This window comes from Aquila chrysaetos, chromosome 16 (genome assembly GCF_900496995.4).
Source record: "Aquila chrysaetos chrysaetos chromosome 16, bAquChr1.4, whole genome shotgun sequence".
NCBI classification, from domain to species: domain Eukaryota; kingdom Metazoa; phylum Chordata; class Aves; order Accipitriformes; family Accipitridae; genus Aquila; species Aquila chrysaetos.
Genome location: NC_044019.1, coordinates 11,786,067 through 11,805,347, shown reverse-complemented (window position 1 = coordinate 11,805,347; position 19,281 = coordinate 11,786,067). Strand labels below are relative to the sequence as shown.

The 19,281-nt window shown below is 41.9% G+C and overlaps 1 protein-coding gene and 1 long non-coding RNA gene across 12 annotated transcripts in view; one reads left to right on the top strand and one right to left on the bottom strand.

The window, feature by feature from the left end:
* The window catches only part of MOB2 (MOB kinase activator 2), a 120,190-nt gene that overhangs the window by 89,978 nt on the left and 10,931 nt on the right, over positions 1-19,281 (top strand). For 7 of the 8 annotated variants that reach the window (XM_041129382.1, XM_030039941.2, XM_030039935.2 and 4 more), the window contains one exon: positions 18,097-18,257. In XM_041129382.1, the coding sequence (XP_040985316.1) occupies positions 18,097-18,257 (161 nt within the window). Of the gene's footprint in view, positions 1-12,494; positions 12,641-18,096; positions 18,258-19,281 lie in introns of those variants that run through there. The other variant, XM_030039936.2, reaches the window with a different exon arrangement.
* LOC115352185 overlaps positions 13,717-19,281 on the bottom strand; it is a 38,574-nt gene continuing 33,009 nt past the window's right edge. For all 4 annotated transcript variants that reach the window (XR_003927015.1, XR_003927013.1, XR_003927014.1 and 1 more), the window contains one exon: positions 13,717-18,154. This is a non-coding gene — a long non-coding RNA (uncharacterized LOC115352185). The remainder of the gene's footprint in view (positions 18,155-19,281) is intronic.

The window sequence follows — 19,281 nt, the reverse complement described above, 5'->3', positions numbered from 1 at the left end:
CTGGACACTTTAAGAAGAATAGATTTGATTGTAATCTCAAACTTCTGAAATTATTCACCCTTCTTTTATTTTGTTTTCTTGGTATGTGTCTAGTTCATTATAGGATTTGTTCCAGATTTGAGCTGATTGTTTCTGCTTGGGAGATGATTTCAGTTTATATACACACAAAGTACGAGTGTGCAACATTCATCCTTCTGGTAGTTGACTACAATTCCTGGTTTGTCTCTGCTTCCTGTGTTGTAATAGCCCATGTTTCTGGTGCTGCTCTTTATGGAGAAAGTATCCATTTCACACTTAATTTCTATCTGCTGTTCTCTGGTATCTCAAACCATCTGTACGCCCCAAGGTCTTTATCAAGTAGGTTTGTAGGAGGAAAAAAAATCCTCTGTAGAAGAGCTTTTCTCTTTCCATTCACGATGATCTTTGCTGAAGAGGTATGGTGTTAGGAATGTGGTCTCCCACCAGTTGTTGCCCTGTCTCTAAGATGACTAAGACAAAATTTATCCGTTCCCCTATCATACATCTTTCTTTGTGACTACACCAAAACTGAGTTTGATAAAATCTTTTGTTGAGGGGGATTTTCTAATCCTATTTCTTAATCCCTGGTGCTGTGGGGCTTAACAGAATCTTAACTAAGACATCAGCAAATTGCTGTTAGAGATGTTGCTTTTCTTTTAAGAGCTGCCAGCACTTGGTCTCTGGAAAGAGAAGGGTATAGGATGTATGGATTAACCCTTTCTTCCAGCTTTCTGAAGAAAAAAACCCACTTCTTGGAGTTAATGTATGGATTAACCCTTTCTTCCAGCTTCTGAAGAAAAAAAACACTTCTTGGAGTTAATGGTGTTCATTAACAGTGGAGCTAAGTTGTTTGAGCTTGTCAGAAAATGCTGCTCTGTTAATTTTCCAAGTTCATTTCTGTCTGGTACTGAAATAAGTTTAGAAGTGCTTTTGCTCAGACAGCAGGGACTGGTGATAGCAGATGCTCCCCAGGTGAAAGGAACATTGTGGATGTCTGTGTAATTCATTTTTAAAAAAGGAAGAATCAGCAGTGAGTGCAGCTGTCCTCAGAAAGGCAGGTAGTGACAGAATATTAAAATTCTTAGGACAGCTTTAATATCTGAAAAAAATAATCCTGGCACACCATACAAAGTACATGGAGTTAATGAAGAAAGAAGGCTTGGGCTTCTTTTTTTACAAAAATTCACACACAGGAGGGATGACATAAGGTGCACCTTGGTAGCTCCACTCACACTCCAGACACCCAGATCTGCTCTTCAGTCCAATGTGACCACAAATCCCAGATTTGGAACACCAAAGCCTTACAGGGAGAAGTGCTGACAATCAGCAGGATGCATTTGGCAAGACAGGGGAAAGGAAATTGTGATAAACGAGGTTTTGCTGATTCTTCATTACACAAAGTCCTCAGTTTTGATGTGACTGCCTTATTTCTTCAGAACAAACCTGTGCAGGGAAAAGATAAAGCTGGGGTCTTGAGACCACCATCTGTGTGGGGCAGAGGGAAAACTGTATTCTGTCTCAACTGAAATATTTATTTTTCTGTTGTTTTTCAGCATACAAAGCTTTATTTCATGTCTAGGTACATCATTCAAATACATCAGTCTTTAAATCTGCACATCTTTCTTAGTCGAGCTAACTAATCTGTTAAGTGATTTCAGTTACAGGCTTTATGAGAAGGATGCCTATTGATTTTTGAAGTAGAGAATAAAATATTGAGAAGTAACTGGATCACCCAAGAGTGATAGTAAACTATTTTGAGAGAGACTTCTTCACTGGTTAGGGACCATCTTTCATTTCTTCACAGTGAAACTACCAGCGCAGCTACACACGAGTAGTATGGTTACATCTCTGCAAAACCAGTATGAACTGTTGGTTGCTGCCAGGAATTGAAACAGGGCTTCTCAGGCGAGCAGTGCAGGCTGTGTTTGAAGAGTTAGGTGGTCATAACCATCCCTTCTTTTGAGGTGTGCTGTTGGGTTGCAAAAGCTAGTGTAAAAGCATGACTTCGCATTGGGTTTTGAGGAAGAATCTTAGATGTTGGTCTCTGCTTGTGTGAACTGATTAATTGCAAATCCACATGAACAGTTTAAAGATACTGCTTGTCATTTGCATGTGCAGCCAAGGGAATGAAACTAATCCAGCATGCAACTGTGCATCTAATTTTAATATTTATTTTTGAAAATTAATAGTTTTCCTTAACCAATTTCTTGGCTGAGCTTTTGGCATTTAATTAAAAGAATGAATCTGTATTTCAGCAAGCCCTTGGACGTAACACTCCAAGTTTGAGTATCTGTGTTTTTGGGTTTTTCTGATTGCTAATGGATCAGTAAGCATCTGTAAAGATGCTTCTACTTAAGCTTTTCAGTCTCCCTTGGAGTACCCTGAAAATTAATAAATTAAGGTTGGGAATCACTGCTGTCTCATGAGCTAATTAACAGTGGCTGATCTAACTGTACCAGTAATTAAACTATTATCCACCCTACTATTTTTTTCAATCAGTCATTCAAATATTCTTTACTTTGGCCCATGATTCCACAGAGTTTGTACCTTAAATACATATTTTTTTTTTTTTCCTCTGTTGTATAGAAAGCAAAACTTAATGTGCTGTTTTCTAGGGCATACTGAAACAGCTGTGTGCTGTTGATGACAAAACTGAACAGAGCATTGCATCATTCTGTCGCAAAGTTTAAAAATTAACTACGTGGTTAGGTTAGTGAATGTTTTGTACATATAATTTGTTAATGAAAGTTACCTAATTAAGATAATGCTTTGATTCCTTTTACCTTCAACTCTTTCTTACCCTGTGAAGAGACACAGTTTATGCCTTCTAATTATGGATTTCAGTTTTTTTGTTTAACAAGATAGTTCATACTAAGACTGAAAGGCACCGTTTCTCATCACAGGATCTGATCTAAGGCATGCCAGGAGAGGTGGGACTTCCCTGAACTAACTTTGGTTTAAATGAAAGCCAAAATATTAACAAAAGAAAAAAAAATAATCAATTTTTGATCTTAAAAGCTCCCATTGAGAGAGAACTGACCTCGACCCATGGTCATTTCTAGTAAATAAATATCCTTCCTAATTAAAATGCTGTAGTTAATTTAAAGTGTAAGAGATGAGTTTGTGGAGCTTGATACAGTGGATGACAATTTCAGGTGGGGCTGCTTCTTCACATTGGTATTTCTTTGCCCAACCTGTTCAATAACTAATGACTCGGTAGGTAATTGCATTCCTCACAGCTCTGTCTCAATGCAACAAGATGCACATGTGTGTGCTAGTACAAATGCTTTAAAAGTGAGTTTACAGGTGCAGGCATGCGAAATTGCTTATGAACAGTGAAAACAACTTACATTTTCTTCCCATGCTATACATCTAATCGAGTTTATATTATTTACTGAAGCTCCTACAAAAAAAGCTAAGATGTTTGAAATAGCTGTGTTGTTACCTGTTTCTATGTGCACTCTCAGTTGTGATATGCCCTAGCACTTTTCTGTCCTATTAAACCACTTTTTTTTTTTTTTTTTTTTAAGGTGTAAACCAGATGGTGTTTATGTGAAGGATTCAGCTGTTGAAGTCTTGCCTACTGTGTGATTACATATAGATGATGTTTTCAAAGGTGGAACTGTAGTAGCAAGGCAGGTGATGAATTTGTTTTCTCTCTTCCCAACAAAAATAACTAGCTTATCCTTCTGATGTAGGACACTTTTTGTGCCTAAATAGTTGTAATTTGCCCAGTCCTGCCGGAAGTAAAAAGACAGTCCTTTACTGTTCCTTGCCTCTGGGGAGCTGAGGAGAGAGACAACAACTATGACTGAGCTCAGCTGCAAGCTGACATGTTGCACCATGTTGAAAAATATTTATCTATTGAGAGCACAGACTCTTGGAGCGAGTATTCTCATTAACTGTTTGGGGAATGTCATGCAGTCCATATTGCCTTCTTTCAGACTGCACAGTGTAATTATAAAATGCATTTTTGGACATTCTTGTAGACTTTTAAAAGTTGAGAATTGTAAAATTCAGATTACAAGTAGATTAGACTTTATACGTACCTGTCTTCCAAAGCATAGTATGCAGGTAAGGTGGTGAGCTTGGCCTGCATATCTAACATATTTCTTTTGTTGCAGGTTTTCTTTAGGCTACAGCACTACTTAAAACTAGTTAGCATTGTTAGATAAATGTTTTTTATCGTACAAAGAGAGCTTGCAAGGCAAAAAAGCAGTGAGGAAACTAAAACACTTCTTACAAAGACAAACCTGTCTGCACCCTGGTACTCTCTGAGCAGAGTAGACTGTCTGCGTTTGTGTATCTTGGGCTGTATAGCAAGAAGTCTGACTGCTGAAGCCAGGTTGCCATGGTGAAATAATTCCCAGCAATTAAAGCACAGTTCTATCCTGAAAAGCAACTCTCTGCAAGCTACGTTGTGAAATCCCACATTTATGAGGCCATGAGGTTTCCAAATCAAATTTGCTCGGTTTAGAAATAAAAAGATAGCTTTGCAATCTGCCAGGTCTACAAACTTCATAAGGGTTGGAAGATAACAGTGTCTTCAGTGGCTTATGTACTCTGGTGGTGAACTCCCTCCCTGCAAAGGTGGACCAAAGTGTACTGCATGTGCTCTTCTAGAAAGATAACAGGGCTGCATCAGAATAACCAGGAGGAGCAGTTACTGCTAGAACTTGAATTTAATCATGACACAGAAGTCAAAATAACTCTAAGTGTGTTCCAATAGAAGGTTACAGGATAATAAATAAATAAATCACTGCTTAAGTTAGTAGGTGTGTCTGAAAACACACAGGGAATAGATATGTTAATTAAGAAGTTTCTTTTACTATGGTACATTTACGTTTTCTTGCAATTTGCAGAGTCTAAAAACTGAGAGAGATGGACTTTTTTTGCCAGTTAGGTTCTTTTTAGTTTTCCCTTGTCCTTTGCAAGCAGTTTTTCTGGCCTCCAGCATTTCAGATCATGTGTTTGAAAAAACACTATTATGAGTATTATAATAATAAACCTGTGTTCTGGTTTTGGCTGGGATAGAGTTAATTTTCTTTCTAGTAGCTGGTATATTGTTGTGTTTTGGATTTAGTATGAGAATAATATTGATAACACACTGATGTTTTTAGTTGTTGCCAAGTAGTGTTAGATACTAAGTCAAGGATTTTTCAGCTTCTCATGCCCAGCCAGCAAGGAGGCTGGAGGGGCACAAGAAGTTGGGACAGGACACAGCCAGGACAGCTGACCCAAACTGGCCAAAGGGGTATTCCATACCATGTGATGTCATGCCCAGTATATAAACTGGGGGGAGTGGGGGTGAGGGGATCACAGCTTGGGGACTAACTGGGCATCAGTTGGTGAGTGGTGAGAATTGCATTGTGCATCACTTGTTTTGTATATTCCAGTTCTTTTATTATTATTATTATTATTATTATTATTGTTATTGTGATTTTATCATCATCATCATCATCATCATCATAATTTTCTTTCTTTCTGTCCTATTAAACTGTCTTTATCTCAACCCACGAGTGCTACTTTTTCCTGATTCTCTCCCCCGTCCCACTGGGGAGAGGTGTGGTAGTGAGCTAGTGGCTGTGTGGTGCTTAGTTACGGGGTGGGGTTAAACCATGACAACCTGACAGGCCTATATTTGCCTTCCCCGAAGTGTGAAAGGTGTTAAAAGCCACCCCAAAACTTACTTGCTTTCAAATCTTGGTGCAGATCACTTGTTCTCATGGCTCTGTACTGCAGCAGATCTCCCTACTGCAGCATGCAGCATCTGTAACAGAAACAGACTTGTTATCTCTGCCATTGTCTGCTCTCAGTTGAGAGCTACTTTTTCTTTTTGCTTGTTTGTTTTAATTAAAGAAATTTAAGGTATACTATAGATCTCTGCATTGGACTGAAGTGTTTTCCAGTATAGAGAAAAAACCAGTTATCTCTGCTGACTTTAAAAGGTCCTTAGAGAGCACATTTACATATGCAGGTATCCGTGGCTAGGTGAAATGAATCCTTTTCCTACTGTCTAGCTGCAGTATGGGGGTATATTTAGCAATGGAGGATGATGAGGAAGCATTTGTGTGGCTAGAATACAAATGACATTTTTCCTCTAATGGGAGGCAAGGATACAGGAGCAACCTTATCTTGGTATTGTGTAGGGGCCTGATGGGTTTGGAGTGTGTGCCTGCGGACTAAAATGAGCTGCATGTTGACAAGACAAAACCCAGAACGCACAACTCCAGCCGGTATTTTCGGCTGATGAACTGATGAATGGCTGGGCAGAGATGCCCTGGAGAGTTAGCATAGCATGGCATGGCCTCTCCTGTCCCTTGGTGCCCTGCACCAGGGTCTGCTCTGAGAGTACTGTTCTAGGGGAGGAGGAGTTGCAAGCAGGAGAGAGTATACTGTGAGACATCTTCTCAAGCAAGGATTTGCCCTCTTTCTGCTCAGTTTTTGGCTTCCTTTGTCAGACAGTCAGAGTTTGCCTACAATTGGAGACTTAAAAACAAACCCATGTGTGTGACGGGCTTAGGACTTGGGCACCTATGACGCGCTGTTCTGCTGTATGGTTTGTTCTAAGCATTGGATAAATTAATTGTTGCAACACTGTTAATCTATGACCTACTGAATCTCTCTTACCACAGACCTAATTTGGCTCCATGTAGAGCTCTTGAAAATAAACATTAGGAAAGATTTGTGTCCTTTTTCTTTCCTAATCCCCAAATTACCAAAAATCTGGGCTGTAGTAAATCACTTAGGAAAAGAATCTTGCTGAGGCTTCATGTTGGCACCTCCTGGTTTGGATATGTGAGGGCTTTTTGGCAGGAATGTAAAAGAGAACATTTCAAAATGAAGAACAACAGGGTATTTGCTTGGACAAGGTAATTTTCTGTTTCTGTAGTGAATAGTTCTTTTTTAAGTTGCATCACTGGCTCCTAGAAATAAATAATCTATTTGTCCCCCATTTGACATCACTTCCCTGGTGTTCCTGGGGCTCTGTCCCACTCAGCTCCTCCCAAGTGTGTTGACTGGAGGGGAACCTGGACCAGTGCAAGGATTACACAGTCAGAAGACCCTCCCCAAAGGCAAGCAGAGAGGCTGTGGATATCTCCTCTCAGTCTGGGGGAGGAGTTCATAGAATCACAGAATGGTTTGGGTTGGAAGGGACCTTAAAGATCATCTAGTTCCAACCCCCCTGCCATGGGCAGGAACACCTTCCACTAGACCAGATTGCTCAAAGCCCCATCCAGCCTGGCCTTGAACACTGCCAGGGATGGGGCATCCACAACCTCTCTGGGCAACCTGTTCCAGTGCCTCACACCCTCACAGAGAAGAACTTCTCCTTAAATCTAATCTGAATCTACCCTCTTTCAGTTCAAAGCCATTACCCCTTGCCCTATCACTATATGCCCTTGTAAAAAGTCCCTCTCCGGCTTTCCTGTAGGCCCCCTTTAGGTACTGGAAGGCTGCTGTAAGGTCTCCCTGGAGCCTTCTCTTCTCCCGGTGAACAACCCCAACTCTCTCAGCCTTTCCTCATAAGAGAGGTGCTCCAGCCCTCTGATCATCTTTGTGGCCCTTCTCTGGACCCGCTCCAACAGGTCCATGTCCTTCTTATGTTGGGGGCCCCAGAGCTGAAGGCAGTACTGCAGGTGGGGTCTCATGAGAGCAGAGTAGAGGTGGACAATTACCTCCCTTGACCTGCTGGTCATGCTTCTCTTGATGCAGCCCAGGATACGGTTGGCTTTCTGGGCTGCAGAAGCATATTGCCAAGTCATGTTGAGCTTTTCGTCAACTGGCACACCCAAGTCATTCTCTGCAGGGCTGCTTTCAATCCACTCATTGCACAGCCTGTATTTTTGCTTGGGATTTTCCCAACCCATGTGCAGGACCTTGCATTTGGCCTTGTTGGACTGCATGAGGTTTGCACGGTCCCACCTCTCAAGCCTGTCAAGGTCCCTCTGGATGGCATCCCTTCCCTCCAGTGTGTTGATGGCACCACACAGCTTGGTGTCATTGGCAAACTTGCTGAGGATGCACTGAATCCCACTGTCCATGTCACCAACAAAGATGTTAAACAGCACCGGTCCCAATACTGACCCCTGAGGAACACCACTGGTCACTGGTCTCCACTTGGACATTGAGCTGTTGACTGCAACTCTTTGAGTGTGACCATCCAGCCAATTCCTTGTCCACTGAGTGGTCCATCTGTCAAATCCATGTCTCTCCAATTTAGAGACAAGGGTGTTGTGCAGGACTGTCAGATGCTTTGGACAATTCCAGGTAGATGACATCCATTGCTCTTCCCTTATCCACCAATGCTGTAACCCCATTGTAGAAGGCCACCAAATTTGTCAGGCATGATTTGCCCTTAGTGAAGCCATGTTGGCTGTCACCAATTGCCTCCTTATTTTCCATGTGCCTTAGCATAGTTTCCAGGAGGATGTGCTCCATGGTCTTGCTGGGCACAGAGGTGAAACTGACTGGCCTGTAGTTTCCTAGGTCTTCCTTTTTTCCCTTTTTAAAAGTGGGGGCTATGTTTCCCCTTTTCCAGTCAGTGGGAACTTCCCCAGACTGCCACAACTTCTCAAATATGGATAGTGGCTTAGCCACTTCATCTGCCAGTTCCCTCAGGGCCTGTGGATGCATCTCATCAGGTCCCATGGACTTTTGCACCTTCAGGCTCCTTAGATGGTCTCAAACCTGATCTTCTCCTACAGTGGGTGGTTCTTCATTGTCCCAGTCCCTGCCTTTGCCATCTGTGACTTGGGCAGTGTGGCTGGAGCACTTGCTGGTGAAGACTGAGGCAAAAAAGTTGTTGAGTACCTCAGCCTTCTCCATGTCGCGAGTAACCAGGTCTCCTGTTCCCTTCCAGAGAGGGCCCACACTTTCCCTAGTCTTCCTTTTATCACCGATGTACCTATAGAAGCTTGTCTTGTTGCCCTTGACGTCCCTGGCCAGATTTAATTCCATCAGGGCTTTAGCTTTCCTGACCTGATCCCTGGCTGCTTGGACAATTTCTTTGTATTTCACCCAGGCTACCTGTCCTTGCTTCTACCGTCTGTAGGCTTCCTTTTTGTGTTTGAGTTTGTCCAGGAGCTCCTTGTTCATCCACGCAGGCCTCCTGGCATTTTTGCCTGCCGCCTTCTTTGTTGGGATGCGTTGTTCCTGAGCTTGGAGGAGCTGATCCTTGAATATTATCCAGCTTTCTTGGGCCCCTCTTCCATCTGGGGCTTTATCCCATGGTATTCTATCAAGCAGATCCCTGAAGTGGCCAAAGTCTGCTCTCCTGAAGTCCAGGGTAGTGAGCTTGCTGTGTGCCCTTCTCGCTGCCCTAGGGATCTGGAACTCCACCATTTCATGGTCACTGCAGCCAAGGCTGCCCTTGAGCTTCACATTCCCCACCAGCCCCTCCTTGCTGGTGAGAACAAGGTCTAGCATAGCACCTCTCCTTGTTGGCTCCTCTGTCACTTGGAGAAGAAAGTTGTCATCAACACATTCCAGGAACCTCCTGGATTGCTTGTGCCGTGCTGTCTTGTCCCTCCAACAGGTATCAGGGTGGTTGAAGTCCCCCATGAGGACCAGGGCATGTGAACATGAGTTCTGGCAGGTACACTCAGAGAAGAAAGGAAACTCTAGTCCAGCGTGTTTTACCACAAGAATGCAGTCTGCGCATTTTTGTAGCATTAACTGAGCTGTTTTCATGCCTGGCCTTGCCTCTGTAGCCATTCTTCCCAGAGCTGCGTTAAAGAGAAGATAGGGAATCCTGAGCAGAAGAGAAGGAGCAGCAGTGGTACCTGGCCACCTGCAAATACCTGGGAGTTTCAGCACTGTACTTGGAAAGGCAGTTAATATGCAGCTGACAGGCCACTATTGGCAAACAGCACGGCAAACACTGAGCTAGCGCTGGGAGGTGACATGCAAGGGAAAAGAGAAGTAGAATCATAGAATCATTTAGGTTGGAAAAGAGTCTTAAGATCATCAAGTCTAATCATTAACCTAACACTGCCAAGTCCACCACTAATCCATGTCCTTAAGGGCCACATCTACACATCTTTTAAATACCTCCAGGGATGGTGACACCACTACTTCCCTGGGCAGCCTGTTGCAGTGCTTGATAACCCTTTCAGTGAAGAAATTTTTCCTGATATCCAATCTAAACCTTGCCTGGTGCAACTTGAGGCCGTTTCCTCTTGTCCTATCACTTGTCACTTGGGAAAAGAGCCTGACCCCCACCTTGCTGCAACCTTCTTTCAGGTAGTTGTAGAGAGCGATAAGGTCTCCCCTCAGCCTCCTTTTCTCCGGGCTAAACAACCCCAGTTCCCTCAGCTGCTCCTTGCAGGACTTGTGCTCTAGACCTTTCACTAGTAGATTGGTGGGGAGTCCTACAAAAGCGAATGGGAAGGCCTGATGTACCAGAGATGTAGCATGTGCAGGTGTCCCATGTTCTCCTTGCTTTGCCAGCAGCACCAGCTGGAAAATCAGTGTGGCCCTACAGAATGTTTTGGGCTTTCTGTTGAGAAGCAGCATTATGAAATAATGCTATGGCACTTGTCATCCTTAACATGCCTGCCATGCCTTGGCACCGACTGTTTACAGCAGAGCATCCGGACGCCAAGCAAAGATTCCCTTTTAAGGCAAAGAGCCACTATGAGAATCCAGAAGAAAAAGTTTCCCTGGCATGTAGGGTGCATTCTTCTTTCCTCCTCCTCTTAAATAAACTATTAGTAACTTCAAAAAACAGAACAAAAATGAAGAAGCAGGGCCAGAAATGCTGCCAAAGACATTTTATTCTGCACAGCCCCCTTAGACCTGCGCAGCAACCGAGCCCTGGAGCTAACCCAGGGCAGGAGAGGAGAAGAATGAAACTGAGGTCAGAGGGGTCTGTCAGAGACCTGGGGTGAGAGGAGATCAGAGCGGAGACTGTCTTAAAAACTTAGTCTCCTTCCCTTCCCCAGGCCCTGGAGAAACAGTCTGACTGCAGAAATCCATGAACAATTGTACTCTATGCTGCACTGGGATTTGGGCTTGCCTTCCAATACCTTACACGGCTTCCCTTCCCATGCTGATGTTCTTTTCTCCTCTTCCCCTACTCTGAACACGTACATCCAGGATTTGTGTTCTGGGCGTGCTGTCATGTGGCATTTTCAGCTGAAGACTTAGCAGTGATCTGGGTTAAAACAGGACATGGGATTGCAGAAAAATCGCCACAGAGATGCTAATCGTGTACAGTTTTAAAGAAATAGGGAAATACAAATATTGTCTCCTGCTTTTTCTCAAAGGAAGGGCAGCTCTACTGATGTTAAGATGAAGCTTGTTATTCCCCTTTTCTTGCATGCTATACAAATAAAGATGTTGAATTACCAAGAAGTGATTTTTAAGCTGCCTAGTGCGTCTAAGCTTCCATTCCTTGTACTTAACTGAGGAGAAAACACTGTGGGCTGTTGAGGTAGGAAACCGGACAGCCTTCAAGAGTTTGTTCCTGTCCTGTAAAAACTGGCATAACCTGCTTCTTCATTGTTCTTGGTGGCAGTTAGTCACTAGGACTCATGAATTTTAGCTCATAAAACTGTTTCCTTCCTGCTATGAATGGGTTCAGGAGTCCCATACTTACGCAGAATGTTTCTAACCAGAAATTAACTGATAACTTCTTTCCAGTAAAATGCCACAGAAAAACCAGAAAGGTAACAAGTAAATCTGTGAGCAGCTAACCTGGTTTTCCTTACAAAGCTGTACTCTTCTGTGGATGGCTGAAATATTTGGGTTTTTCCCTTCTGCGAATGGAGTACATTAGAGGGAGAGAGCTTCCATATTAAAAATTTTTACCTTAAAGTATTTTATTCCCTTTTTTGTTCCACTCACATTCCATTTGACTCCTTACCTGAAAAAGGGGAGAGAAACTAAAATGAAAATACCCAGTATACCTTTAACTTTGAATTACAAACCCTTACTCACTGGGAAATATAAAAACATGAAAGTGTTCATAAAGATTGGCCTAAAAGACACTGTTAAAATGTTGGCTTACTGCCTCTCTAATTCTGTGTTTTAAGAAGCTAACCCCCATCCTCAATTACCAAGAAAGTAGGTTTTGGCAGGAGTGCTTCACTCTATAATACTTCATCAGTGGAGGATATTTTAAAACATGACACTTCAAAAAGAAAGGAAAAAATTACAGGGTGAAAATCAAAGGCCAAGATAGTTTGATATATCCGGTCGTTTGGTAGTGTAGAGGTACACATGGGTGAGGTGGAATATGGTGTTGCTGTTGGAGACTGTAAGTTTTCCACATAAACGTTTTAGTTGGGAACGTACCATTTCAACCCCCAAATTTTCTAGATTGTGAACTGCAGAAATTATAAAGTCCAAGCTAGGTTACTTGAAAATAACCCCTAAAACTTCAAGTGACTTTTAAAATATAATTTGATAACATTTCTGTGGGCATCTTATTTTTTATCTTCCTTAAAATAGATTTGTCTTTTTGTGCCACTTTTGCGTGCATTGCTATGAACCACGGGCCTTTTACTGTCCTCTCACCAATGCTGCCTGAACACATCACAGCTGGATTGCCGACAGTTGAGACATGCTCTCTTCTACATTTGCTGGGGATTGCTAGGATTATACCAGTTAACCTCGGGTAAGAAACAGGGTCAGTTACTAAAAAAAAAATAACATTATTAATCACAAAATAAGCATCTTTGTCCTGTAAGGTTCATAATATGTGGTGATTTTCATCCTCACAGACTCAAGATGGCTTGTGAGTTTTGAGGTTTGCAAATGGGGAGACAAATTTGTCATGTAAGGCCTGTTGGACCTGTTCTGTCAATTTTCAAATGGAAATGAGTGTGTTTGAGACTTGGCTGGAACCTGAAACTAGTGCATGATCCAGAGGGCACAAAATGATTGGAGTTTTGCCTGCAGCTCTGCTCCTCACCACTATAGGTTTTTTAAATAAACTTTTTAACTTTCTGAAGTTACTCTTCTATCTGGTACTAAACCCACTTTAATATGCCACATTAAAAAGAGAAAAGCCACTGATTACTTGTATTCAAAAAAGAAAAAATAAACAGAGTAGTTAGTTGGGTGTGAAGGGTAGGAGACGGTGATTGAAGCGTGATCGTTTGTCCTTGAAGAGATTTGTTTCAGGTGCAGTGTAAGAAACTGCACAGCTTGCTGGAGACAGTGAGAAATTCTTATAGCTGTGCTGGTTCCCTCTGGAAAAAAGGAATCCTGAGTTGGTAGAGATAGTCTTAAATTGAATGATCAGTTTAGGGAAGTTTGGCATTTAATATATCACTAGTGTTCGCTCTGTGTGATCAACCTTGCAATAAATCAGATTCTCATGACCAAAACCATGGATGCCTGGTACAGTTCCAAAGTGATTTGAACTACCTCAGGTTATGAAGCATGTCCACATAGGGGACATTGTGTCTTTGATACTTTTCAGCTAAGTCAGATTGCTTCACGTGTGCTTCTTTCCAGACAAACCATATCAGTTTGAACTGAAGCACATCTTTAGTATTGGTACTATGAACAAACTTTGAACCTTGCAGCCAGTTTCTGCTATGAAATGGGAATAATACTTTCCTCGTATGGTTTTAAAACTAAATTAATACCTGGATGGTGCTTTGAAGATGCTCCAAAGTGTGGGTTTTTTTGAACCAAGAAACTACTGGGCATCTGATCAAGAAGGAAACGTGAGAGAGAGAGAGATTAGAGGAGAATCTTTATTAACTGAGATGGGATAAGAAAACAAGCTGGGAAATTGGCAGTTTTACTTGATGTTAACAAAGCAGTTAGACCAGGGGAAAAAATCATCATGGCCCAGTGGGCCTGTCACTTGGTGGAGTGTCTTATACATCTCTTTCTCCAGTGAAATCCAGGCAAACTTCCAGCTGCTGTGTTTTCTCAGCTGAAGACAAGGCTGAGTATGGAAGCCCTGCTAGAAGCATTAGTGAATGTAGTGTCTTTGGCTGGAGCCAGTTTGCTGAACCTTTTTCTAAGACTTAAGATGAGTGACCTTTCTTCTGCCATCTCCCATCACTTTTCCTTCTCAAACTTATTTGTGGGTGTGACTTGGCCTGTGGCATCATATTCAACTGAGTGCCTAAACCCAAACAAACACAAACCTATCCTGCGAGTTATCTGAAGAATTAGTTTGTACTCTGGTTTGCCTGTCAATAAAAACTGTTGAATGCTGTCTCCTTGGATTCCCTAAAGATGTTGCTTTCCTTAATTAGTAGTTAAGCATTGATAGACAGGTTTTGGTCTAACCTCTTGACAGACCTTCACCAAACTGCTGTGTGACAGCTATTCCTCCAGCTGCTCTGGACATAACAGTTGATCTGACATGGATGTGTTAAGACACATTTAGCAGAATTCTCTTATTTTTTTTAAGACACACACAGGTAAACATGAACCAGGACTTTGGTTTCCCTTAGGGTGCCTATAGCAGTGTTTTGAAAGGTACTGCCCTTTTTGTGGTCTTATATGACATTTAGTTATGTTTTCCAGTAAATAATCATCTACAGGTGATGGATTTTGGTGTTTCCCAAGTAAACCAGTAAAACTTCACTGTTCTCGTCACTCTTCCTTTCATTGAAAGCAGACTGAACGAGCTGTTGTTGAATGTGCTGCTTTATGCTCATTGCTATAGTCCTCACTTATAAGGGTGTTCTGGGACATCTCAGAAATGGCTACACACAATTTTGTGTATTTGTGTACTTTAAACATAAAATGAAAAATTAAGGAAGGCATCTTGAATGTGAACAGCTCACAACAAAGGAAGTAATGGATGCTTCACTTTGTACATTTGGAGTTGGTTCCAGGTAGACGGTGTTTTCTTACAAGTCTTTGTGAAACAACAGTGAACTTGGAGGTAGGGGAGAGCAGAAGGAAGGAAGCTAACTTCTGAACTTTACACTATTCGGTAATTCTGGTAATTGTGAATGTATGAGTTTTGGTTTATCTAGAATATGGAACTATTTGTTGATTTTTAATCATATGGAATCACATTTCTAAAACTGTTTTCTCTGTACTGTACTATGCTCCAGCTTTGTAAGTCTCTAAAGAAAATGCTTTAGTATTGACTAGTATTGACAGTTTCCAAACTAAACCCACAGTTTTACAGCCTAGACTGAGCGTGACTCAATTAATATGAGTAAGTCTAACTTTATAATCTATGTTATGCCGAATTGAGGGAAGACGTGTGGTCTGGTTCCAAACTTGACGTTTTTAAGACTGGAATTTTTTTTAGTTTGTACTTAAAATATTTGGCCCATGTAGTGTCCCAACTGCACTGCATACAAGTCGTGGAAATCTGTCAGTAGAAACAATTTTTGTGGTCTTGCTTTAGCTCTCAGCACCAGCAAAAGGTTAAAAAGAAGTTTGTGCTGCACATAGTGATTTGGCATTCAGGTTTCAGTGGTGTGAATAAACCCTTTGGTATTGGTGATTATGGGCATTTTGCAGGTTCAGTGATGATGCCCATGAGTCAGGTTCTTTTTTAAATCAAACCAAAGCTTTGGAAAGGGGTAATGCATGGGATCCTTCAGGAGGCTTCTGTTTGGAGTGCTCCAGTTCCAGCACAAGGCAGTTGTGGAAAGACTGACACAATCTATTGAAAAGACACAAAGCAGCTGCATGTACTAATCTAGCAGGGAACTGATGCTTGTGTGGAAATGAGGGGCTTTGGGTTTTGTGAAAGGACGACGTGTAGTTGTTTGCATTAGCAAACTTGTGAAATATATTTAGTGTTGCATTTTCGATTCATTTCTTGAAATGGGGAGGAGATGCTGAAGTGAGAATGAGGTATACACTACCCATTTCTATTCGGTGGAAGGCTTGCCTCAGCCTTGTATGTCTGGCTTCCTTCTGTGGTTTCCCTCCACAGCCTGGCTCTATGACAGACTGTCTTTGACCTTGTTGTCTCTCTCCCCCCTCCTCCTCCTCTCAGAAGACTGCTCTTAGCTGTCGTGGCACAGCCCTAACCTGGGGCCCTTGGTTTAAGTATCCTGAAGTAAAGCAAAGACACAAACTCTGTTCTATCCAAACTACTCACTGATCGCTTTTCTCCCCAAGTGTGGTTAATGCGGTTTGTTGAACCAGTCTCTGAAGTTGAAGGTATTTTCTGCATGACTGTTACTAGAACTATAATTTTCATAGAAAATCAACTTATCCTTGAATGCCTGAGTACCCCCCCCCCCCCCCCCCAACCCAAAACCCACTAAACCCAACCAGCTGAAAAAACCCTAAAGAGTATATTCTGAATAGACCTTAATATTGTCTGTCAGAGGCCCAGCAGGTATGAAGGTGCTGTATGGAGCGTGCCAGGCTTGGTTTCAGCAGCATAGGAGTAAGGCAGCCTGTGCTGGGAATTAAGCAAATCAGTGGCCTGGAGTATTTTTTACTAGCTCAGGGCCAAGTGCATAGTTTCAACTGGATTTATGCTCCTGACTGTCAGGGTAAGGTAGGTGCAAGTCTTAACATGGTATTCCTGCAGAAGGAAGAGGTCAAACATGTTGTTTCATTTGCTACAAAGTCAGACTACAGACTATCGAACGAGACTGTTGTTTTATGCTATTACATTTTCCTTGAATGTCATCTCAAGTTCTGTGAAAATCTGAAGTTGCAGGCCCAAGAATAAATTAAGTGTATCTTTCATAGCTTCTTTAAATACCTTTAAGGCCCTCTTGCAGTTCTTGCTTGCATGGACTTTTCTTTCTTATCTGTAGCTTACTTTTACATGGTGAGGTTCAAACGAGATCTAGCAAATGTAAAGGTTTGAAGGCAAGAATAGTTAGCTGACAACCAGGAGCTGTTGGTCTAACTAAGCAACCCCTCTGTATTAAGAGCCTTGTGCTGAGGGACATCTGACTTCGCATGTCCTAAAACATCCCTTTGTGGAGCAGCTATGAGAATTAGTCCAGGTTACTTAAATAAATGTAAGAGACAAATCTTGCAGGCTTCATTTGAATTGGAATGCACTGATGTGGAAAAAGGAGATGGCAAGAAATGTGCAAGTATTGCCTTACTGTACTTGTCCGTGACCATTAAGTAGATCTTCTGTCTCTGGTTAGGTGGATTTTTTAACTGTAGAAACACAGGGATATACAGCTGTTTGACCATATAGCCTAAAAGATGAAAGTGTGGACCTGCCATCCTGCCTCAGAAGTCTTTAGTGAACCCCTGGCCCAGGAATACAGCTTGGGTTGAGAGTCTAGCTTGAGGATGTTAAAAACGAGAGTGAGAGGAAAACTCTAGTGATTACAACAAACGCTTTAGAAATGGGAGATGAAAAGTTACGGTATGCCGTGGAGATAAATGCATTTTATGGAATGGTTCGTCTGCTTTTATAAATCCAAATGGAAGGTTATTTCATAATGCATCGGATTTTAAAGGATTTTCAGAAGAAAATGAACTCAGATCTTTCTGTCTCAGGTATCCAGGGAGTTGAGAAAGCAGGTGTTTTTGTAGTTACCAGTGCCTCTAGCTGGAGTCACAGATGCTTGCTTCCAGGCTTCTGGTATCTCTGAGAATGTAGGGCTGGAGTAGTGAGGAATGCTGTAGCTTTGAATGAGCAGTGCCAGCACGTTGTGTGGAAAGAGCATTTTTCTAACTGAGAGCTATCTGTCTTGCAGGAGTCCACTTTTACTGTCCCTCAAACTCCCATTTTGCAGGTGACAGTTACATGTATGATTCAGCAGATCGTTAGTATACTCGTGTTAGAGTAGCTCCTTCAGGCACGGTGGCATTCTGCTGTCGCGACTGTTCATAAGCATAAAGAGAGACTGTTGCTCCCAATAGTTTGCAATCTAAACTGGCAAAAGGGCAGTGGAGGTGGAGCAGCTCAGTCTTAATGCCATTCAGAACTTCCAATGTTACTTGAAAAAAGTGACTGAGTTCAAATATACTTTTTAAGAAACTATCTTTTGCTTTAATTAAAAAAAAAAAAAAGAGATAAGGGGAGGGAAGGCAGGAGGAGCAGTGAAAACACAAATAGAGGAATTTGGATAAACCAGCTTCTTTCAGGTTTCTGTAGCTGTTCATCAACAGTAAAGGTAACCTTTCTTCCCTCTTCTTAATCTCTTGCAGGAAGTCCAAGGGAAAGCCAAATGGTAAAAAGCCAGCACCGGAAGAGAAGAAACTTTACCTAGAGCCAGAATACACAAAATCCAGAATTACTGACTTCGAATTTAAGGAACTAGTGATGTTACCACGAGAAATAGACCTCAACGAGTGGCTAGCCAGCAACAGTGAGTATTGTGATTGTACAGCGCTGAGCTTGCTGTCCACACCAAAGGCAGCATCATTCACTCTGTTTCCTTTTACCGTTTTCAGCGCTTAGAAAAACACTCAATGACTATTTATGCTTACTGCATAATGCATGTCATTATACCTTGAATAGTAATTAAGCTTACATACAAACCAACTGTGCTCAGCAGCATGGAAGCCTTGATGAGTTTCCTCCTTCCAGCTCCCTCACTGTGGCATTGAGGGCATTAATTTTTTGATGTTTTTTTGAGGATGATCAGATTCCCTTTGACTATTTGCTACACTGGCTGGTTCAGCATGTTTCTGACTCAAGCTATTGGTCTTCCAGAAGCACTGTAAAAATGGTAGTTTATTAAGACTTGTATGTGAAGCAAGTTATGCCTAAAGCCAGAAGTTTTGAAGTCTTTTGGTTGGATTTCTTCTCCCCACTCCTTCCAAGCTTTGGTGGAATTATTGTGAACTTAAACTGTAGTCAAGCCGGAATTCAGAGACATGACTGACTACCGTGACTGAATGCTGTATCTGTGCATCTCAGTTCTGATTTACAATACTTCCCTGTGCTTCTGCTTCACCTGCCAGTCCTAACCTGCAGCTATGACCCAGTCTCGTTTACATTTTCAACAGTATGTGGTGGTAGCAAGAAACTACTTTAAACTGCACACTAGCAAAGTTTTATAGAGACTTGTTAAGAAAAAGTGAGGTGCCCCCTGAGGAGTATTAAGATGTTAAATTATCTCAAGAGATTTTTAAAAATTAGCAGTGTACTAGTTTTCATGCTGTTGTTTTTTAAAAGGAGATATGTCCTGAGGACTATTAATGCCATTTTCTGGCCACTGTACATTTTAAGTCTGTCTTCAGAAGAACATAGCAAATTGTTTGCCTTCAGCTTGTAGTAGAGTATTCTACTGTAAAAGTGAGGCTGATGATGGAGACACTTTCCAGTCTTGCTGCTTAGTGAGTAATAAGAGCTGATGCATCATGGTGCTTTCATCTTAAATCAAAACA